Genomic DNA, 24,316 nt, shown 5'->3' with positions numbered 1-24,316 from the left:
CACACACTACTTACACTACTTACCTAAACAATGCTGACTTTGGACCACTGTCTATCTATCTATCTATCTATCTATGGAGAAGGATGACTGTCCTGCCAACTTGAATACTAACTAGAGTTTTAAAAAGCCCATAACGGAGATTAACCTTTACATGAAATATATAAATATACGTAAATGCATGAATTATAATTATAGTGAAAAGTGAGAATAATGGGGTAATTGTCCAAGTTTCTAGCAATACCTTGAAAACTGTTAAAAACTTATCTTCAAGACATTTTTTTACTCTGCTGCACATCCTGCAGACTGCTGACAGTATTTTAAATAATGGAGTCAGCATCGCTGTTGGGGAGATTATCATTTCTAAATTACCCCGTATGTTTTTTCAAATAATACTCCTTTATTTATTTAAAAAGGACGTCATGTCAGTATAACTCAGTCTACATATACACCAATGCATCAGCATAGCCCAGTATTCATGTTACTTAGAGGGAAAATCCAGCTGTGGTCACCCACACTCATCATGAGCATGAATGTCATGGTAATTCTGGGCTTTAAATGGTTTCTTTGAACTGCTTTTTTCCAGCATGAAATGTTTGCTCAGCTTACATCTTTAACATTAGAAAGCAAGAATGTGGTGTACAAGTTTGACTATTTGACTATATTTTAGATTTTCACTAATCCACAGTATACATATAGTTCTTTACAGTAAAATTATACATGCGGGCTTAAATATGTACATACCTCAAACAAGCTAATGGCAACATTCTGGCTGGATATTTGACTACCCTTCTTGTCTAAATTGGTCAAGTTCATTCAAATTGGTTGGTTTCCTGACATGGACTTAACTTTTAAGCACAGATTTTCAGTTGTGCTGAAGCTGGAGCTTTGAGACATCCATTCCAGAAATGTAATGCTAGACTGCATTACTTATTTCAAAACCAGTTTTGATGTGTTGTTGGAACACCCAAATGTGTTCAAGTTTCACCCATCTAGATTTTGAATTGAGGTAAAGTTAAAGAATCTGGGGGTAGTCCTCCTTCTTCATTACTCCATCCACTTTGTGCAATGTACCAGTAAAACTTTTCTCTAAAAGGCATTTGGCTTGTCCACATGTGCAGCTGCAACATTCAGTCAAGCTTGGCGGTGTTGATTTTAGACCAGAGTCTCCTTTCTTGGTCGATACAGCCCATGGAAAACTTGCTTCAGTGTGGACAGTGACCCTAGTGTTCCAGCAGTTTCCAGTTCATGGCAGCCTTGAGCTCTGATTGTTTGTGGGATGTTCCCGAACATCCTAACAAATGCCCTTCCATCTAAGGGTGAGAGTCCAGGTCTTCCTCCAGACTTTGACAAAGTGGTGAAACAACCAACTAACTTGTACTTATGTACAGCTGTTTGAACTGATGATCTTCAAATCTACAGTTGTTTAGAATTAGCTCCAAGAAACCTTTCCAATGTCTAAACGAAACACCCAATTCTTATTTTAGTCATAAAACATGTTTGCTGTACAATCATTCCCCTCTGAAAAAAAGAACAGTTCAAACAGTTAAAGCCCAAAACTATCATGATAGTGATGAAAATGAAGAGTGTTTACAAATGGAAAAGCACTCTCTAGATCTGCATAATCAGTCATTAAAGTATGCAATTTCATAACTGCCTATATCACACTGCTCATATACAGAACACAGGTGACAAACCGAAGTGAAAAAAACAAAACCTTTATGCTTGGCATTCTGTTGGAGACATTTTAGCAGCATAGTTTGATTCCACTTCTTCCCTCCCTACTGCAAATCAGTACAAGGAATTTCTGAGAGATTGTGTTTATTCATTGATGTAATTGAAGGATGTGATATATTCAGATATTCTGATGGTTTCTTCCAGTATGATTAAACTGGAGAATCAATACAGGCAGTTTGGCCTTTTATTTGAAATATCACTTACACAGACCACTATCACACCAAGACTAAGCATGTCCTTCACGACATCCACAAACCTTCTCTTTGGTTTTCCTCTGTTCCTCCTGCCTGTCAGCTTCATATTCAATATCTCCAGTATATCCACTATCCTTCCTCTGCAAATGCCCAAACCTTCTCAGTCTTGCCACTCTAAAGCTAAAATTTGTGAATATATCTGCGTTATTTCACTGTTATTATTGTTTATAATACATATTCTTTGTTTCCATCGACCAACCTTTAATGTATTTTATTTGTCACTTTGGAGGTGTGTGACGAAATTGACGTTTTTCCGACACGGCTTGAAGGCAGCGTTATCTGGGGTAACACTGTGCTGACGTGTCGTACCTCTTGCACCGGAAGTCTTTATTTCAAGTCGCTTACGCGGTCAAAAAGCATCTCCATTAACTTCCATTGACGCTGGTCTCCAGACCCGGAAGTATTTTCACGTGCGTGGCAAAGTGTGTTTCCGGTATAACGTGTGTGTTGATCGGTGTTCAGCCTTTTTCTCTTGGCTTTCATTAGAACAGTCACTCACCTCAGAGTCCCAGCTCACTTGCCTGGTTACCCGTTAACGGCGTTGAATCTCAAACCGGTGGACATGGCATCTGTTTCGGGACCAGCTCAGACAGCCTCTGCTTCGGCTCCTCCTCTGCAAAGAGGAATCGTGAAGATGGTAAAGAGCCTAACGTGGATATGTGTACACACTGCGTGAGTGTAGGGAGGCAGCTAGTTAGCTCAGGGACCCAAGGGCTAATAAAGGCTCATAAAACTCATATAGCCTTAAGTGATCTTATTTGACGTTACAAATAATACGATCTGTTGAATGCATCTGTTGACAATGTGGTGCTGACAAGTTTAAATAACTATCTTAGGCGATTCGCCACTAAATCTGTTAGCCTGCTAGTAAGCAGAAGGAAACATTAGCATGGTCGCTATCTTGATAGTTAGCTGGAAACTATTTGGTTAGAAATTCAAAGTTTATTGGAATTGAGTTGTTTTAAAAACCCACTGACTGGTTTGAGTCACATTTTCTTGTAGACGAATTACCTAGGAACTACTGCATTTTAGTAACGTGGGAGCTGTAACGACACCAGATGTTTAGTTTCTCAGCTAACGGCTATGCTAGCCAATAGCTAACTTATATTTACTTTAACGCAACTGGTTACTTATATGAACAAAGTTCGTTGTGTCTGTAAACACTGTCCACTTTGTGTTGAGCAGTAGCGCAGACTAAACCAGTTTAATCAATGCTTCCCAGACTAGCGTATAAACTAAGTTGAGAAACTCCTGTCCTCTAGTTGCCGTTTCGCGTTTTGTCACGGTTTCCTGCGGGTTCCGCTGAAACATCTTCTAGCTTCAAAGTGTCTGTTAATAACGGCGGGGCTCCAGACATTGTAAGATAGTAGCTGGCTGATGTGTCCCGTCAGCTGAAGCCACAGACGAGGGATTTTCTCGGTGTGCTGGTTAAAACCAGCCAGAGAAAACTGACACGTAGCTGCAGTTTTCTTGCCCCCTATAATCTGCCATTCATCTCGGTTGTGTGTAACCTATGTTTGTCCATATGTTGCTTAGGGTTGAGTCATGGGAAACTTTATTCAGTGTCAGTTTTTTTTCTCGTGTATTTTCAGTTTCAGCCTGGGCACTTCTGCTATCTTACTTTGTTTAAAACAATTTTCATATATATAATTGGTACATACAGATCCGTTTAAGCACCTCTCATGATGACAGTTTCATGGTGTGTTTCAATTAAGTCATTTAACATTTGAATGAGCTGACAAAATTAATAAGTTAGTGTTGTTGTTTGTTTGTTTTTTCAACTGCCCTTTGTGGCCCATACAGACCTCCGTACTTGAAACAAACAGACAAAAAACTACTGTCCAATTTCTGCACTCTATTAAAGAACGATGCTTCCCAGTCTTTTAATTTATTTAAATAGGACCAAATCACAACAACAGCCTTTGAAAACACTGAAAGAAGTTGATGCATTATGGTGCATGACAAGAAGTCTGAACAACTGTTTTTTTGTTATGAAGGAGTTTGTATTTGAGAAAGGTGATCAGTGAGTCAGGCAGAAAATTCAGGGTGTAACTGTCTGTTACTCGTTACAGCTACACCTCTGTTTTGCCTTTACTTGTAGGGAGTGGAGTCGGTTAGTGGGAGCACCTTTGATTTGATTTATCTAGAGCAGATCTTAGATCAACAACACCCAGTGATGCTTCCTGCAGACACCCTGGGGAGTTAGCAGATAAAGGTTGTTTGCTCAGATTTGTGTAAATGCCATGGTTGTCAAACCCGACAGGAGGTTATCTTTATTTAAAAAATATATCGTCTGTGCCATCACATGGGCTGATCTCGCCTTGCATTTGAATGACAGTCACCATAGTAACGTAGTACGAAGCTCCTTTCCAGTCAATTGTACAGGCACATTAGCATCCACACTGTTGATTTCCTCTTTTGCTGACTAATTGTATTTAATGTCACACCAATTTAAATAATTCCACAGCTTTTATTCACATCTGTGTGTGTGTGAAATTATTATGGTTTAAGAGCAGAATCTGTGGTGTTTTTAACCAATATTCGTACTTTTGCTTCTGTCGTACCGAACTGACCATTTATATTGTCTTCTTTGCCAGGTCTTGTCAGGCTGTGCCATCATAGTTCGGGGTCAGCCTCGAGGTGGCCCACCCCCAGAGCGTCAGATCAATCTCAGCAATATCCGAGCTGGGGCCTTGGCCCGCCGAGCCGCACAGGGCCAGCCCGACAGCAAGGACACCCCTGATGAGGTGAGTGGTTCTGTTGGTTTGTGTTTATATTTATGTTTGACACATATCAGTGTCAGTATGTTACCAATAATGGTGTGTCGTGGAAAAATCAGAGTCAGTGTGTTAAAGAGTAAGTGCAGGTCATATGCTTAATGAAATTTAAAGGACCTGCATTTGTTGATTTGGCTGGTTTCTCACATAAAGGAAATGTGCACACTTGCTGAGACATTGACCAAATGAATCAAGTCATTTGCATGTGCATCAGGGACATAGCATTAGTACACAATTTTAATTGTTTCAGTGACATATTTAAGAAGGGGCCAGCATTAGTGTGGCTATTTTCATGTCAATACAACACACCTTTATGCTGGTCTTGTGGCTGTGAACCTTGGAGGCTAAAGGAAGTTTAAGCTGTAGGTGGTTCCCCAACATGTTTTATCCAAAAGAAAGGATTGGATTTGTACCTGAGCCAGTATGTCTTTACTATTTGTTTACATCTACTGATACTGACATCTACTGATGAGTCAAATGTCACCTTTTCTTGTCTGCAATGTAGCCATGGGCCTTCCAAGCCAGAGAGTTCCTGCGGAAGAAGCTAATCGGCAAAGAAGTGTGCTTCACAGTGGAATACAAGAATATGCACAGGGAATACGGCATGGTCTACCTGGGGAAAGGTGTAGTGCCATTTCTTAAACTACAATTATGCTTCTTTTTAAAATTGTAACTTTAGTTTGTATTTCTATTATAAAGCCATGTCATTATGTGGAAAACATAGGTTGCTTGCAATTTTCTGATGGTACATTGCGGTAGACTAGTGATGGTAATACATTTTCTTTGTCTTTCTTTTTATTTTAGACACAACAGGTGAAAACATTGCTGAGTCCTTAGTGTCCGAAGGCCTTGCCACAGTCCGCAGGGAAGGATTCAGAGGGAACAAGTAAGATTTTTGGTTCTATTCTTTCTGTTATGTATTAGTGTTTGTTTTAAGAGTTTCATTTTTTATGATTTTTGGAATCTTAAACATAGTTGTTTTTTTTAACCAGTTGGGAGACTTTTTTTTTTTTTTTTTTGCATGTAGCTTCTGTGTATGTTTTAATTATGTTGAGAAAAAAAAGGCACCATAGCATTGCAGCTGTGTAAAAGTAATTGTCATAAAAGTATGTAAGTATGTAGTTGAGATCACAGGCATGGCTGACACATGATTAGACAGTACTCGTGAATACTTCTCGTGGGACACAGTGTCAACACGTTTAGGTGTTGCTGCCCATCCGATCCCATTGCATTGTGGCTGATGCAGAATTTATAATAAGAGTTTAAAAAGTACACTTACTGGATAATATATGTATTTTTTTTAAATCAGAATATTTGAAAAACAAATCGCCCATAATGAGTAATAAACTTTTCTGTTATTGTTTAAAAAGTGCAGTATGTAAGTGAGTGAGGGAAGACACACCTGCAGAAATAAGATTCAAGAAAACTATCCACTCACAATGAGTTCTTCGACTGCTTTCAAGAATGTTTTGTTTATACAACATATGTTTGGGATGTGATATGGTTAAAATGTCAGGGTGATGGTAGCAGGAGTTACTCGAGTCTGTCAAGGTCAGTGCAGACGGCCTATTCAGAAAGACCAGATAGAAATGTACCTGATACATCCTTCTTCTGTGCTCAAATTGTTTTGAGGCTTGTTTTGTCTTGTCTTGTCTGGTTATTGATTATAATTGTTGTATCAATGAGTGCTCTACATCTCTAAACCCTATGTTACGTCTATGAAAGCTTTAGCTTGGTAGTGAAAGCAAAAGTAAATAATTACTCAGAATCTTCTCCAGCCAGATGACAGCACAGCAGGTCTAGACCTGATCCAAGTTGGTAATTTCACAATTCTAATGAATGGTTTTGTTTTTTTCAAAGACATGGTCTAATTTGATCTGGATGGATATAAGATATCCTTTATAAGATAAAGATGTCATCTATGTGCAGAGACTAAAACTAGGAACTAGAAACTAAAATGAGGATGTTTTAAAAATAATGTGGCCATTTGTTTTATTAACTGAGAGAAACATTACTGGCATCATCAGTCTGCTAACATGACAGCATTGTCATTCAGACTGGGTCACTTTTAGTCCTTTCAGCTTCATTGCTTACATGCAAATGATCCGTGGCAACATGCATTATATAACACTGGCTCCAGTAAAGAGTAGACAGACTTTCAAACATTAGGTCTTTATGGCTTTGTCATCAAGACAAAACGAAAGTGTGTATGTTTATACAACAGCGCTTTAAGACAGGGAAATCAGAAGCATACAAGAGATGAATGTTTTTATCTAAATGACGAGGTAGAACGTTAGGGTGTACATGCTTTTGCCACTTAGGGTGTTCTCCAAGGTGGTTGGCATCTCAAAGATACACGAGAGACATGTTCAGTCCCAGTCTTGTGCATTTTATCTGCTGCTGTGACTGCAGGCGGTTTAGATGTTTGCTGTGCTGAAAGTGACTGAGCACCCTGGTAACTTTGCCATAACAGTAGCATAGACTATCCTATGATGTCAGATGTAGTAACATTTTTGCATACATGAAGCTTTCAGGTGGCATCTGCATAGAGTGCGTGCTATGTACAATTTTAGTTGGTTGTATTTTATGTGTTAGGGTGCCATAATCAAATATGTTGGCACAACAAACCATAAGTGGGTCATTATATATGTAACTGATATTGTAGATTTGTTCCACTTAAAGATTGCTGGCTCAGTCAGTGCTATTAAAGTAATTTTGATGTCAGAGAGTTTAATTTGCATCTAAACACTTCGCACTTGGAACAGGGAGGAAATCACTTTTGGCAACATGAGGTAATCTTCTTGCTAAGGATTATCGCAGTACAAAACTGGAAAATCCGTAGGGAGATATACATAAGTCCTCAACTAGTTAGACTGTAGAGAATTGAGATGGAGCCAAAGTATCCCAGATGGTGGCAGCATTACCCTGCTGCTATATCAGTGTCCCTCTGAAACTCTTTTCTGCCACATTGCCCTTAGGCAGTAATTCTCTAAATACACTTGCACATGCAGAGCTATAGGACAGAGTGCTGTATATCCCCCCCAGTGGCAGTATTTGCACATTACACACATTACAAGCAATTTGACTCACGCTGCTACATTTATATCTTCCAATATGAACAGAGATGATGTGACTATTTTGCAACTAATGACCTATTTCAAGCATTCTGCGCAATGGCCTAGAACAAGCACTAATGTAAATTATGCTTAAAGTGTAAGCTGGCATCATTTGGCCAAAGGGGGAACCCATTATTCAGGAAGGACTCGAGGCCTCAGTTTTTTGCGAGTGCACTAACCAACAGTATCATTGCTCTTCATGACTGGCTACATTGATCATACAAACTATGGTGTGATAATTATGGAGCTGATGATAATGATGATGGCTTTGGACAGTGCAGTTAAACATGTGCTCAGAAACTGAAGCTGCAGCTTAGCCTGTTCACAAATTTGGTGCACAGCAGTACACCATGTTAGGATGGTACTGTATTTAATGACACTTTTTGTAATGCTACCAGCGCCATTTATAAGAAAACTATGACTATTCTGTTTTTTTTCCTTTCTTTTTCTCCTTTAGAAGTTAGAATTGAAATATGTGTTTAGCTTTCATATCGAAGCTAACAGATTCATCATTTGAATGATTTTTGCTTTGACTTGATCAGTCGTAGAAAATGCTGTCTGTAGTGCTTAACCATAAGGGGACTGTATTGAGTTCAGTCATCAGTCTCGTCTTTTTAGTGTTGCATCTTAGCCTCTGTCACTATGTCTGCCTGCTTTTTCTTTGTAAATTGGTAATCTGTTTACAAAGAAAAGCTAGACCCTGAAAATTGGTTAGATTCCAGTGTGTTGCACTTTCCTTGTGAAATATTAAAGCCACAGGATGAAGGGGGAGCTCGACTTATTGGTTTATAAAGCCCACCCATCAGAGCCCCCCCCCCGTTGCTTCTTTTTAACTGGAGCCCCAGAGGAGTACTGGTTGAGGGGTGTAACTGTCTGAGGGATAAGCTGTTTTTCTTCTAGGTCTCACTATTCACAGGGAGTGGAACCCTTCCAGTCAAGTACACCAGGGAACACGACTTACTATAACCTCTTCGAACTGTATGAAGACTAGAGGGAACCGTTTACTAAAGTTCCGCATTTTTGTATCTGTTTATGGTATTTTGGGTTGCACAAGGGAGACATGAGGTGATGAAAGATTTAGCCTACAGCATGTTCAAATATAAGGGAATTGGAAAGCTTCTTGGCCCTTGTTTCTCCAGCAGTCTTGCTCAGTATTTCGCTCTCTCACCCGTCAATATCTGTTTTGATTTGAAGTAGTGTTGGTTGGAAGAGTTGCTGACCTAAAAAGAAAGCGGTCTATTTGGAGACATGGATAAGTTTGCTATCGTCTTCCTCCACACATGAAGTTATTTCTATATCTTAACCAATCTCTGCTTATGAGTTGCTCTCCTTTTATTTTGTGGCTTTATTATTTTTCTTCAGTCTGCATTCCTTGATTGCATTCTTAGTTTCTCTTTCTGTATCTTTGTAGGTTTCTGTTCCCGTCTGGTTCTTAAATACTAAGTAGCTTAAACAAAATGGACTTCTTACAGAAAAGTTTCACCATTGTTGCTCAGTAAGCAAGAAACTGTTTCAATTCAATCTGAAGTTTGTAGCTAAATCAGTGTAGAGGGGAAAGTGAACTTGACTGCATTTTGGGCGCATGGCCAAAAGCCCAATTAAGTGCACACAGCTGGAGATGGGGGGGGGGGGGGGGGATATTGTGTGTCCGTATGTGTGTGGCATTTTAAATGCGAGCCACTTTGTTGGCTCTGCAAAGTGAAGCAAGATGCGAAAAATTTCAATTTCTCTGTTTATTTTTAAAAACCTCTTGTCACAGACCGCAACTCCCAGTCGGTCGGCCTTTGCTTCTTGGAAAAACAAAAACCCGCCGGCCAATTGAAGTTCTGAATAATTAAAGTTGTGCGAGGCCTCTCAAATGGCATTAGGCTGCACAATTTAGGAAGCCAGCATGGAATTAATTATGGCGTTTGTAGCCAGCTGCGTGGCTGCTTTTGAAGGAGCTGTTAAACACTGTTATTGTCGCTTCACAAAATGCTCAGATACATTTTTAAGCAGTTGTAATCTGGTCATCAGCTGGTTGCCAATAATACAAGAGTGCAGTTTTTTTTGGAACCGGCACTTAATTTAACAAAGCTAAAAACCATTGCAAGCACGTACGGTCCTTTTCTTTTTTTTAATTATCACTTTTGCATAGCTTGTGACAGTTTTGTTGTGTGGGAATAAAAAACCTCCAGTTGGGGCTGTAGTTCTGTGAATTTGCGATGAAGCCAACATGACAGAAGTCAGTTGTTGTAATTGTAGTTATTGTTATGGTAATTTTTTGGCCTACTGGTATAGAGCTTTGAATCGACAGCCGGCATAAGAGAAGCATGTTGAACTTAACAAGGGTAGCGACTCTACAATCAAAACCTTTTCCTGCTTGTTAAATACAATGTGTGTGTGTCTCTCTAACCAGTGTGAAATTAATTGCAGCTTGTTAACACGCTGAGCCAGTGGTGGTTGTCAGAACGGTTTTATGGTGCTCAAAGACCCGCTAATCTTTGTAGGTGCTGTTTGTAACATGTAACAATATTTAACTCAAGCTGTTACAGCTTTAATGCACCTGTGTTCTTTAACAGAAATCATTTAAATTTCAAGGTTGGTGAGAAGCCACATATAAAGTAGTGCCGCAGTGGCAAGGTTTCATGCTGCATTGCGTTTTCACCGAAGGGAATCTTTTATAGTTGCCATGGAGTTTTTCGTTTTGGTCTCGCGGTTTGTTAAAATTAGAGAAACTCAACTGCCCCTGCAGTGATGAGCCCACACACTGCGGCTGCATTCAAGTTCTCATAGAATAGAGGGCTTGTCAATTGGCAAAATATCTCTCCCATAGTTTTCCACATATTTAAAATTGCATCACAAAGCTCATATAGAGAAAAGTTAGCGATGTTATTTCTTGCATATACATTTAGCACCATACAGATTTTACAGCTTTAAGAGCGCTCAAAATTTTGAAAAGTGTTTTTTGTGGGTGTTCATTTTTTGGTTTTGGTTTTTTCAGTCCAGAGCAGGCCAGACTGTGTGACTTGGAGGACCAGTCAAAGGCCTCTAAGAAGGGTTTGTGGAGCGAGGGTGGTGGCGCGCAGACTATCCGCAACATCAAGTACACCATAGAGAATCCCCGCAACTTTGTCGACTCCTTGCACCAGAAACCTATCAATGGTAAGGAATATTAGATGGACTTTTACCTCACTCTTGAAAAATGAATGTTTGGCCTATGAAGAAAAACAATACATGAAAATGTAAAAAGAGATTACATACATAACCTCTGTTTGTTTATTTGGATCATGGGCCTCATGAGCACTACATGTTGAATTGTACTAAATAACTTTAGAGCAGGAAAGTTTGGGCAGTGCTGTTTTTTCCCTTTAATATTGTGATCTGTAAGATTCTTCAGAAAAACTGATCTTATTTAAAGTTAAGACTCTTAGATCATATCTTTATAAGGCAGCAGAAATCAGTTGATGTGGGCTTGGATGTTTTGTCCTGAATATCCACTTCATGGCATGTAAGGGCACACACTGTCTCGCTCTTCACCAGCTCATTCCTTTGGCCCTCATCTCGACCTATTCGAGGTGTAATGTGCCACTCTATTTCGAGAAGAGTGCCGGTAACAGTGGTTAAGCTCATTTCACCACCCTTCTGCGGAATAGAAAAATGAACAAGGGGCACTTTTTCTTTCTTTCATTTCTTATTCTTGCCATTTATGAGAATCTCAGGGCTATTTTAAAATTGGAGGCAGCAATCCAGTTGAAGTATTCTACACACAAAAAATAGCTGTTTAAAAATGGGTATGCCAGTTTCTCTCATCTGCTCATGCTACTCCCTGTTCCCATTGACATGCATGTAACACCTGTACATTCACATGTTCTATAGAGAGAAACCTTTAAGACACTGAGTGAGCCGATCGCAGAAGATTATTTAGGTGTGAAATTCCTTTTTTTAACAGTTACCTAAAAACCTGTCTAGATTAAATGCCCCTGCATTGAAGTCTGTTGTAATGCATATAAATTGGTTGTTTTTTTTCCCCCCACACAAAGAATTATGAAAGAAGTATGTACTGGGAAATTATGAAGCATACATTCAAGCTGACCACAGTCAAAGTGCTTTATTCATGTAGTGTCAGTTCAACAACAAAAGTGATCTCAAGGGAGTTTAAATTAGAGGTGGGAATCACCATACATCCCACGATACGATATTATCACAATACTTAATGCACGATACGATATTATTGCAATTTTTTAAAAATATTTTGCGATATTCAGATTCTGTACATAAAGGTAAACTTTATCAATATTCATTTTATCTAATAACAAAGTCTCACACTCAGTCTTTCTCTCATTTCAGTCAGTTTTATTGTTGACAAACTGAACGGTTTGTATTACAGTCTAGTCCAACTTAACTGAATGCAACCATCTGGTACAATTAAATGGTAAATGGCCTGTATTTATATAGCGCTTTTCTAGTCCCTAAGGACCCCAAAGCGCTTTACATATCCAGTCATCCACCCATTCACGCACACATTCACACACTGGTGATAGCAAGCTACATTGTAGCCACAAGCACCCTGGGGCGCACTGACAGAGGCGAGGCTGCCGGACACTGGCGCCACCGGGCCATCTGACCACCACCAGTAGGCAACGGGTGAAGTGTCTTGCCCAAGGACACAACGACCGAGACTGTCCAAGCCGGGGCTCGAACCGGCAACCTTCCGATTACAAGGCGAACTCCCAACTCTTGAGCCACGAACCACGAACGATTATAGCTATTCTGAACTATGCAATTTGTGAAAACTATGCAGCCCCTTCAGCAACTGAAGAATTTGAAAGTAAATTAAAACAAAATATAATTTTACATTTTACATAATGTAAAGTTACATAATTTTACATTAAATAAAAAAGTTTTAAACTAAAATATCGATTTCTGCTGTACCTGTATCGATACATTATTAGCAAACAAAGTATCACGATACTACACAGTATCGATTTTTTTCCCCCACCCCTAGTTTAAATTATAAGGTAAAAACACCAATCATCAGACAGTCCCCCATGAAGTGACATGTGGTGACAGTGGAGAAGAAGAACTCTTAACAAGGAAGAGCAGACAGACAGAACAGGCTCTCATTTTTTGCAAATACTCGAAATAAAGAGGATTAAAAAACAGACTGCGAGAGACAGTGGATTAAAGCTGGTTAATTATAACTTTAGTATTATTATTATCATTGTTATTATTTCAAGCAGTTTTGTATTCTTGATTATTTACATGACTCTTCATTAGCTTATCATACATTTATTAAACAAAAGTGTGTTTTATAAGATAATTTGTTGGCATTTTTGCCTTTGTTGGATAGTGAAACAGTGAAGATAGACAGGAAGATGAGGAAAGAGGGGTGCAAGACATGCTGCAAAGGGCCACGGGCGGGACTCAAACCTGGGCCGCTGCTCTCTGAGCTAAATGGGCGCCTAACAAAAGTGTCTTTTAAAGGGTTTAGTTCATTCATACACAACTTAGAGAAAAGGTAAATAATACAGAACACATAATTAAAAAAAAAAAAGCGAATTAATTGCTCTATTACCACACTATGGCGTGAAGGAGAGGTGAATGAGACGTCCCTCTGCAGCCTGAACTTACAGCGCTTTCTAAATTCAAGATTGTTCAGAGTCACCTGACCTAGCCCCTAACTTCAAGGTTTATAAAAGAAAAAAGTTTTAAGGTTAGTGCGTCTGTCTCCTGAGCTCACATGAGAAGCTGTTTCCAAAGGTTAGGTTTGTGATGAGAAAAGCTCTTAAATTCAGTTCTCAATTTAACATTAGAAGAGATGGTAATATGGGAGAAATGTGATCTCCTTTTTCCGGTTAGTACTTTTTGTACAGCATGTTGAGTCAACTAAAGATTTTTAGGACAACCAGATGACTGGGAATTACAGCAGTGAAAATAAGTAATGATAGAGTAGTTTTTCAGCGTCCCTCCGAAACAGGATGTTCCTAATTTTGACAGCATTGCACAGATGAAAGAAGGTATTTCTAGTGATTTGTTAAATGTGTGTATCGGGGAACATATGCTGGTCAAACTTGACTCCAAGATTCCACAAAGTTGTCATATCATGTTAATTATATTTTTTGCAAAATCATTCGAAGCAGCAGTTTATGAACACGATGTTACTTTTAAGGGTGTGAAAAGTATTCCAGTTCATTTTAACCAACATGAGCTCAAACTGATCACAGCCTTTTGATGTCAAAAAGAAGGAAGTGTTCTTCCTTTAAATCTAGAGTAGTGGGTTTTGGATGAAATGTGACTTTGATGTGGAGTTCAGTCTGTGACTTTCTCCTCTCAGAGGACAACTCTTTTCAGTCACACTGTTCATTAAATCATTGGGTTGTGTGTGCCTGGTTCCTGTTTTGAGTTCAATAACAATCACTCATTGAGCTTTCTAAAAGCAATTGGATTGCACCCTGGATCACTAATAATTCACTCCTAGATTTCCATCTTTTAAACTCTACATTTTCCTAAGCCAGCAGTTGCGTGATTTAGTTTTGTGTAGTTCACAACAGTTACATTTAACTTTAAGAACTTGAGGTATTTAAGCACATCATAATTTGACACACAATCTTTGATTTTACATTATGTTGTCTCTTCTCCCTTTAGCCATCATCGAGCACGTGCGGGATGGAAGCGTTGTTCGTGCCTTGCTGCTCCCAGACTACTATCTGGTCACTGTTATGCTGTCTGGTATTAAGGTAACCACCACTTATTTGCTGCACATACAATTACATGTTACATAGTGTGGTTTTATTTGCTTTAAACAATTAAGTCTCTGCAGTTTCTGCAAGGAGATTGAAGTAACAGCATGTAGTTAAATAAAAGCCACCCAGCTATTTTTTTTGGTGGTTTTTGACGGTTCCTTCCAAAACCCCCACCCTTTTTTATTTCTTTTTTTTTTTTTACATAAGTAATGTCTCTTTCTGTCACTTCCTTTAGTCTGTTTATTCTAGCAGTGGTGTTCTTGCACATTTGCCCATTAGTCTCTTTCATCAAGTCCAGCTTTGCCAATAGATCACTTAAGATAAATAATGTTTTTCATCCCCCACTTGAAGACATTTCATTCATTTCAAGGTGTTCTTCGCCTCATTGTTCAAAGACTTGTCTGCTTGTGTCGCCCATGGCGCTTATATTTGTCTGGTATTTTGCCACGCTTCAGACATGATTAGAGATAACATGCACATCAAGGTGACAACAGTTAAGAAGACGGCAGGCACAGTGAAAAGAGTTTCTTGCAAAGTGTATTTAATCAGTTATACATTTTAATGCACAAATACTTGGAAAACATACACTGATTAGTGCATGGGTAATCTATATTTCTTTTTCCGTTTCTCTTCCTCTCAGTGTCCCACATTCAAGAGGGAAGGAGATGGTACAGAAACGCCAGAGCCATTCGCAGCAGAGGCCAGATTCTTCACTGAATCCCGTCTTCTTCAGCGAGACGTTCAAATCATCCTGGAGAGCTGCCCCAACCAGATCATACTGGGCACCATCCTTCACCCGGTAAAACACCGGAATCAGTACCTAGTGGTGACATTGTTAATTCTTGGCTTTTCGTTTTATTCCTTTTGGGTTTTTTTTGACCGTGCTCATTTGATTTTGTCTCAGAATGGTAACATCACAGAACTCCTGCTGAAAGAAGGGTTTGCACGCTGTGTGGACTGGTCCATGGCTGTTTACACCCAGGGAGCTGAAAAACTCAGAGCTGCTGAACGGTACGCAACAGAAAATACATTTTGACACAAGCCAAATTCGATTTAATCACCTGTTTTTAGTGTTTTCCAGCCAACTGGATATTTCTAGTCACTTGATTAAATCATATCTCCTGATATCTGACTAATGATGAGTATTTTATATTTTTATTTGAAATTTTATTTGTTGTTGTCTTTCCAGATCTGCTAAAGAGCGCAAGGTTCGGATCTGGAAAGACTATGTGGCGCCGACAGCCAACTTGGATCAGAAGGACAGGCAATTTGTAGCTAAGGTGAGGACTTAAAGTGGTAATTTGTAGTCTTATTAAGAAGGGGCTTGTTATGAGGATCATTTTGCTTCATCGGGGGGGGAGCGAGAGCATGTGTAGAGTGTAAATCTTTGTGCATGACATGAAGGCATTGTTAAGTATGTGTAAGACTTAAATTTGGTTGTAAAAGGAAGCGAGAAAGGCAGCTTCACTTGGATTCACAAGTTGATGCCTTCTGCTGCATTTCCAATTTTCTCTCGGTATCGCAGCAAAAGCACGAGCACTCTGATGCTTGTAATGAATTATCTCTTCCTGACACTTCTTGCTTTCACGTTTACACACCCCAATGAATATATAGGGAGAAAAGATCCCCTCAGTAAAGGTACAAGGAATGCTTAACAGCAACCTTGAAGCAATCCCCAGGCAAATTAGTGCCAAATTGCTGGCGTGTGCTGTAGCAGCGGCACAGAACGACCCCAAAAGCCAACAACTAGAGATATTAGCTTTGGAGGTTATTGGCCCGGCCCTCGGGAGAAAAGAAACATCCATAATATCAAGTACAGTGGGAGTGCAGTCCATCCTAAATGTCAGCACATACCGGTTCAAACCAAATAAGATTGACTCCTTGATACATTTGGTAATATAGCTTAACCTTGTTGTCACAATGAGATAACACATTACAGGGCACTTTAATGCAGTAAAGCAACTCTAGCCTTAAAGCGTCAGCTTTAAATGTGGCCCCTTCTGAGCATTTTGGCTAGTTGCCCCCATACCTTCCCCTTAGTAAATATATATATTTTTCTCTCTGGAAACGCTTAATAAAAAGAAAAAAGTTGAGCCTTTTGGAAGTTTCTTTTGTCTGCATTTGCTCCCTCCAGACCCCAAACTTTTAAGACCCTTAAAAATTCATACCCGGCCTAAGGGTTACATAAAAGGTGTTGCTTTGGCAATCTGCTTACAGAATGAATTTGATAAACTGCACAAGCATATAGAAGGCACCAAAAGAAAACTATGAGCATGTATATTTTTTTTCCTGAGTCAGAGGGAAGAGGATTGAGAGAGGATAAAACATTTATATTATCGGTGCGAGCTGCGTTTAGATCTCTGTGAACCCCCTCAGTAAAAGAGGGCTGAATGTGGGCAGTGTGCAAGTGAGGGAACATTTGGTGGTGAGCTCAGGGGAGTGTATGAAAAGCAGGCACAGAGAATATAAAAAAGTGAGAGGTAGAGGGTTAAAGAAGACACTGAAAGGGTAGGTTTGTGTGGATGTGTATAGGATGAAAAGGAAATGAGTAGTCAGTCTTTTTTTCTTTTTATTTATTTATTTATTTTGGCCTCCTGCAGTGCACTGCTCATGCCCCCAGTTAAACTTTGATGCACTTTTGAATTTTTTCTCAGGATGTTTCTTTGTCCTTTACTTACCTTGCAGCTTAAGCTTGCTCAGTGTCAGCTGCTGCTATGTTAGCCAGTTTATTTGGGCATTAGTTTAGATATCGTACTTTGTGGATGTGGTGACTCGTCTGGGTGATCTCCTTTAAAGTGCAACTTCTTTCTATAACTTAAATGCTGTCTGTTATAGCTTGCAAAGTAATTCCAGTGAGTGATAAGCCTCTGAGATGGCAGGAGGACCACGCAGGTCTAAAAATGTTCCCTTAAAAATTGATTTGATGGAAAGTGTCTTGTTGACCCTGCAGCTAGTTGAACTGTTTTAACCCTAAGTACATACCGGGCAGGCTAAAGTTACGCAGGCCCGTCACTCCCCTTCTGCACTCGTCCCTGTTACTTTTGTCGGCACCTAATGCTGCAGTGCAGCCACTCTCACAAGGACACTTTTATCCATCAATCCCATCATCATACACTCCTCCCCTCTCCTCATCCACTCTGCTTTTCACTTCTTATTACCTGAGTGATGGATAGAGTGGAGAGACGCAGCGGTTCCAATCCCCACAAGTCAATCCTGCTGACGCATCTTCCTTTTTGACTGTCTCGACTCTTTCTCCCCCTCCTCTGCTGGGACTAAAGAATAGGAATGTAGGCCATGTCCCAATAGTACCCCCTTTCTCCCCCAGGTAACCATTGACTTGCAAGGTGATAGACAAAGGGTGACGTACTGTAAAGCCCTTTGCCAAGCTCATCAGCGGCTTGTCAGGAAGACTGCTGGTGATGAGCTCATCCAAATCCATAAGAATCATATGTATAAGGTATCTGGATTTACTGCTCTCCAGCTGGGAGTTTTAGTAGTTGCATAAAGATTTTCTGATCGGTGTTGGGAGTAAAAAGGCTTATGCGTGTGCTGTTAAATGTAATGAGGCATAGGTGCAAAATACAATTAGTAAGTATGGCTTAATACTGTGTGTAAGACAGAAAGGTGACATGTGCACTGCCTTTAAACCAAGTCAGACAAACTGGGCTTAATATCTGACAGCTTCTTAAAATAACAAAACAAAATGACACATTTGGAGAGAAAGGCTTGCAGGTTAAACTCTAAAGTTGAGCAGCAGTAAAGTAAGAAAACAAAAAAACATCCCTGCTAGAGCAGGGGTGGGCAATCTCAGTCCACGAGGGCCGGTGTCTCTACAGGTTTTAGATGTGTCCTCGAACCAACACAGCTGATTTAAATGGCTACATTAGCTCCTCAACATGTCCTGAAGTTCTCCAGAGGCCTGGTAACGAACTAATCATGTGATTCAGGTGTGTTGACCCAAGGTGAGATCTAAAACCTGCAGGGACACCGGCCCTCGTGGACTGAGATTGCACACCCCTGGGCTAGAGTCCCTCTAAAGCAGGGGTTGGGAACTCCAGGCCTCGAGAGCCGGTGTCCTGCAGGTTTTAGATCTCACCCTGGGTCAACACACCTGAATCACATGATTAGTTCGTTACCAGGCCTCTGGAGAACTTCAAGACATGTTGAGGAGGTCGTTTAGCCACTTAAATCAGCTGTTTTGGATGAAGGACACATCTAAGGACACCGGCCCTCGAGGCCTGGAGTTCCCTACCCCTGCTGTTTAGTGTTTTTGTTTAACAGCATTGTGCAAATTAAGTGCTTGTCATATCTATGTGATATGCTTGTTATCCCTATATGCAGCTTTGATGGCATTTAAACCTTTATGTTAAACCATGGCATTTGGATCAAATCCACTGGTGTCCACATGGAACACAGTGCATTGGTGATGTGAGGCAAGTAATGACCAAGTCCTGGCTAAGCCCACATGTGGCCATGTGGTTAAAACCAACTGAATAAACGTGAGAGTCAACCAGCACTTTCCCCGATAGTAGCCAAGATTCTCCTTGCGCTATGACTGATCTTGACCACTGCAGATGTCATGTCATTACTAGGCAGAGGGTGGCAGTAGATCCCCACCGTTCGAGTAGCAGAATAGACCAGTGAGTCATGCTGCCAGCCTGTTTGTCTCTTCTGCCTGCTCGCTCAACCCTCGTGGCAGCTAACTTTCCAAAGAGTTTTTGCTCTATTTTTCGATCTATTCTCCATCTTTTCCTCTGTCTCTGTTCCTGTGATATTTGCTGTGAGATTACACTCTATCTCCCTGGCTCGCTCCAGCTTTCTGTTCGTCTATCTTGGTGTGTGTTGATCTGTCCTCCTTCGCCTCGCTCCTCTCACCTCCTCCAGCTGATAATTAGCCAGTAAATGCTGAGCCATTTTTATTCTGCTCCCGCCACGTTCTCTCTCTTGCACTTTATTTACTTGGGCAGGCCACAAAATGACCTTGTTACAGTGTGAATGCATGTAGGCTGGTATGTGTGCGCGCGCGTCTATGTGCACGCACGCGTCCCCTCGCACTTACTCATTACACCTCTCCCCTTCTCCGTCTCTCTCCCTCCTGCTCCCTAAGTCTCTGTATCTCTCCCACTCAGCTCAGTGATTAGTGTATGATGTATTTTGGCTGCTTTTGCAGGCAGCCTATTTAGCATGTGGGCTGGTCTAATTTCTGTTCTCTGGTGGCAAAATGCAACGGCAGTCTGATTTGTTTTCATGGAATAATGAATCTCCCAATGAGCCTAATATACCTGGATTTGTGTCTGCAGTATCGACATAAAGTTTCAACTTTTTCTCAGTTTTTGGTTGGTTTGTTTTTCTACCACAGCTGCAGCCACACAAACACCCACGCAGTCCAAATTGTGGTTGATACATCGCTCAGACCTGCATCTCTCATTTTGAGGACTTTTGTGCCCGGCCTACATATGAACTCCACTTTGAGTGATGATGAGGCCATTTAATGCATGTGTGGGTGGCTACATGTGTAGGGCGATTGATTTCTCAGTCTGTTGCAAGTGGCCTACTTAAAGGCTCTGGGTTTGGATGCCTTCTCCGTCTAAATCACATTATACCCTCAATCTGTCTTCCAACTAAAGTGAGCACATTGGACGCCACATATATAGACTGTGCTGTGTTAGAAATATTTGCTTCACCCTTCATTTTTAATGACTTGACATGAGTACACATTTCTCTGAGATTCATAATTTATCATCTATGTCAGTAGATTTCAGATTTCCCTCTGAAGTTCTGAGTGCTTTTGTGATGTTCTGTCATTGGGAAGAAATGCTGTAGTTCTAAGCTATCACTTTTGAACATCCACACATACTTCTGAACTGTACTTCCCTAAACTCCCATTGGAACAGAGAGAAATAACATTTAAATGCCAGACATAAATTAGTCTGTGTATTTAGTTACACTTCTAAAGGTCTGCAGAACAAAATGCTGCCAGCCAGTAGTCGAGTAGACAACTGCGTAATGCTCTGCCAGTCTATCTTAAACACGATGTTTGTGGTTTAGAGCTTTTTTTCCACACGCACTCTTGTCTCCCTCCTCTACCCTCCCTCCTTGCCTGCTGTCAATCCCCCAGATTGCAGAACGTCCTCGCCCTGTCCTCCAAACCTAGCTGGCCTACTGGGATGCCTTAGCTTGCTAACTTACTCATTCACTCAAGGATCGCTCTTTCTTACCTCCCTCTTGTTGCCTCCTGCTCATGACAGCACACAGTGTGCTCTGTCACTCTCTCTCTGCCTTTGAACAGATCTCTTCCTCTCCATTTATCCTTTACCTGCTCCTTCACTTCCCATCTTTCTGTCAGTCTATCTGCTTACTCACTCAACAAAATGCAATGCCATTCTTTTTCTTACTCCAGCACCCCCACTGCCCTGCACATAGGTTTGTAATTACCCCAAGGTTTTAAGTCTTTGGACCCTTAAATTGATTTCTAATTGAGTTTCATGTTCTTATTTTTGTGCTGTATGCTCACCTAATCACATTCCCGAAGTTTTTTTTTTTTTTGGGTGGTTGTTTTTATTTTAATCGTTCCCGCTCCTCTGTTCTTCTATTCCTTGTAGGTGATGCAGGTGGTCAACGCTGACGCCATGGTGGTCAAGCTCAACTCTGGCGAATACAAGACCATCCACCTGTCCAGCATTCGGCCCCCAAGGAATGAGGGAGAGGTACAAAAAAAAAAAAATCTATCTGCTTTTAAAGTTTGCACAGCTTTGCTTGCAATGAGGAGCTACTTGAAATTGAAGGAGTGAGTGAATGTAGTTGAATGAGTGAGAGCTTTGTGGTCAGCCAGCATCTGGTGTCAAGGTATTTTCCACCTAAGCTTAGTTACTTAAAAGCTGCACAACTATAAATATCTGTCCGCCTCTTTGTGTTCTCGTGGCCTCTCTTCTTTTCTTGCACGTCAGTCTAAATTCTTTCCAAAAGACTGTGGATTTAAGTCTGACCACTTGGTGGCGCCCCTGCAGTTGGGGCATAAGCAGATACAGTGAAACAGTAGTACACACCCAGTGGTTGCAGCACTGCAGAGAGTGAGGCAGATCGATTTTTTTTCTTTTTTCTTTTTCCCCTTCCACACTCGCTTTCCTCAGAATCACTTCAAGACTGAAAACACACAAGTACATGCTTACACACGTATATTTGGGGACACCTGGGAAAAATACTAATTGATACAATATATGGTGTCCTTAAAAGACGAAACAAAACAAAGACTGCAATGACCTGGAGTCTGTTGTGCTCGATGTCTCTCATTCCTTACCTCCTGAGCACTCATCAGGGAAATTAGTGTTGGAGATGAAATCTTTTGCATTACTGTGCAACAAAAACATGCATTGCTTATATTTCCAGGTGACTGACGTGCATTTATTTTTGAGAAAGAACCAATCAAAGCATTTTATTTGACTGCGCTTACTTATCACAGGTTTGACCATCGTGCTTTCAGTCAGCACACCGTTTCGTGTCATATCCTTTTATATAAGCTTGTATTACATTTTCCTCCTCTAAAGGTACGAGGCAAAGGGGGTGTGGCGCTTTTGTCTAGGCAGCGGTTGTAAAAGTCAGCTTACAGACTATCTGCAATAACCCTTTTGTTTTTCTTCTGTTTTGGTTGTTTTGGTTTTTATTGACTCCCTCTTTGTGCATTCTGTCTGTTTTATGGCGTGCGCTTTCCTGTCTTTTCCCTTTTTATTGTCTTCTAAGTTTGGTTTTTATTCTCTGTCCTCGTCCTATTCTCGCAACTCGCTCTCTCTCCCCACCCCTGGCATTGTTGGTGCCTCCCATCATTAAGACACTAGTACTTTGTGTCTTCCCTCCCTCCCGTCTTCCTTCTGCTCTCTTCTCCCTCTTCTCCACAGTCACTTTCTGCTGTCCTTTCCCTCCGGGTGTGCTCAGTGTGGTCAGATTGTTGACCTGTGCCGTTGCCCTTCGTGTGTATTTATTCTCCTTAGTTATCTGTGGTTGTAACAAGCTTGTGGGCAAAAGCTTCTCCATTTTGTCTCTCTCCTCTTCTCTCGTTTCCTGCATTACACAGCATTTGCTCCTAACTTTTCTCAGTGTCTCTCTTTACTCTTGTCTGTCGCTCTTTTTTTCCTCTTTTTTTGCCTGCACCAGATGCTTCAACAGTATGTGTTTTGTGCTTCATTACACTGTCGTATGTTACAGGGAGCCTGGGAGAGTGAGCCCAGATGTGAACGTTTGTGTGCATTGTATTGGTGTTACATCGGCACAGTGCTGTATTGCTTTTATCGCACTTCATGCATGTTTAATTGTGTGGTCGTGTGTCAGATTATTGTGCAAATACCCATATTCATCAAAATTTGTTTGGTTTGGGTCTTGCCTCACTGAGCTACTAGAGTGAAATTTGTAGCAGGCTGGATAAAATTTGACTGAGTATAATGTACTAGCTCAGAGTACTTGTTATTACCCATTAGATTATTGTCTCCTGTTGTTTATAGAAGGATTATATAATAACACAATAATTACACTTAAACTTAGTCTTCCTAATCTAAACAATAAAGTAAGAACTACCTAAAAATTCCTTTCCATGTTAAAAACATGGAGATTTTTTTTAATTGAATTGTATATGTCAGAGTTGTTTTGTCACACACGAAGCCGTCTATGTGGAAAAGTCGGACCATATTCTCAGTTTTGATGTTGTTGCATGTAAACTGCTGCTATGTTTTAGTTTTAAATGAGGGTAGTTTGCGGTGCTGCTGCTGGTGTCATTTGTTAGGTTGTTATTTCTGTCTGTGAGCTAAAGAGCTGCCTGCATGTCTCTAATGCTGTTGACTTAGCTTTGAATGTTGTCGCTATGGCAGCAATACAGAGTTTTGATAGGTTTGCAGAGACTTTGATGAGCCCTTTGACTTTAAGGTAGAATATAGCAAGTAAGGGAAAAAAAATGCCTGTGCATGCAATAGGGAATTTTATGTCCTGTCTCATTTGCAAACTGGCCCCTGTGTCTGACCACTAAATTAGGCAAGTAAGCTGTTATCTTAAGTGAGCAGGAGAACTTAATTTCATGCCCTGTCCACACACCTTTACAGACGCAGATGTAGCAGTTCCCCTTCACTTATTAGAAGCCATTCTGGACATTGTAATTTTACATTCATTACTGTTGCTTGAATGATTTAGAAAGCCCCAAAAATATTGTTTGACACCTCAGAATACCGGTGCTCATCTGTATTCTCAAGCTCATAGCTAAAAGTTGCCAGGAGGATGGATCCACACTGAAAAAGCCTAATTTTGTCAACTTCTTACCTGTGGAGGTGATTCTTAGCTTTAGATTTGTAAAGGGAGACGTCAGGGCAGGTATGTCTCAATCAGGTCCACGCACACTGACATCATGTTGGCTAACATCACCAGTGAACTGTCTTCTTGCTTACAGTGCAGCAGGCAGTCATAAAGACATTGCCACAGTTTGAGGTGCAGCTTCAAAACACACACACAAACAGACATGCTTGGTTAAGCTGCATTAGCCTATGTCAGGAAACATCTTGGAAATTGGCGTCAGAGTGTCTGCAAACTGATTATAATAAGAAGTGATATATATGGCTGTGTTAGCACTGCAGTCTGCAAGCTTCAAGGAAACAAACTCAGCAGTTACACTCATACATTGTAACTTAAATGTCACATTATTCATTACTATATAATGTTGACATGATATTGTATCT

The 24,316-nt window shown here is 40.5% G+C and overlaps 1 protein-coding gene across 1 annotated transcript in view; it reads left to right on the top strand.

The window, feature by feature from the left end:
- Nucleotides 1-2,386: 2,386 nt before the first annotated feature.
- Nucleotides 2,387-24,316, top strand: part of snd1 (staphylococcal nuclease and tudor domain containing 1) — a 177,454-nt gene continuing 155,524 nt past the window's right edge. The window contains exons 1-10 of the mRNA XM_014409598.4: nt 2,387-2,625; nt 4,586-4,735; nt 5,271-5,388; nt 5,570-5,651; nt 10,865-11,025; nt 14,509-14,600; nt 15,247-15,405; nt 15,511-15,617; nt 15,796-15,886; nt 21,209-21,313. Coding sequence (XP_014265084.1) covers nt 2,551-2,625; nt 4,586-4,735; nt 5,271-5,388; nt 5,570-5,651; nt 10,865-11,025; nt 14,509-14,600; nt 15,247-15,405; nt 15,511-15,617; nt 15,796-15,886; nt 21,209-21,313 — 1,140 coding nt within the window. The 5' untranslated portion in view covers nt 2,387-2,550. The remainder of the gene's footprint in view (nt 2,626-4,585; nt 4,736-5,270; nt 5,389-5,569; nt 5,652-10,864; nt 11,026-14,508; nt 14,601-15,246; nt 15,406-15,510; nt 15,618-15,795; nt 15,887-21,208; nt 21,314-24,316) is intronic.

Source organism: Maylandia zebra, linkage group LG17, assembly GCF_041146795.1.
Source record: "Maylandia zebra isolate NMK-2024a linkage group LG17, Mzebra_GT3a, whole genome shotgun sequence".
NCBI classification, from domain to species: domain Eukaryota; kingdom Metazoa; phylum Chordata; class Actinopteri; order Cichliformes; family Cichlidae; genus Maylandia; species Maylandia zebra.
Note: the sequence above shows the minus strand (reverse complement) of the source record. Positions and strands in the feature narration are given on the sequence as shown.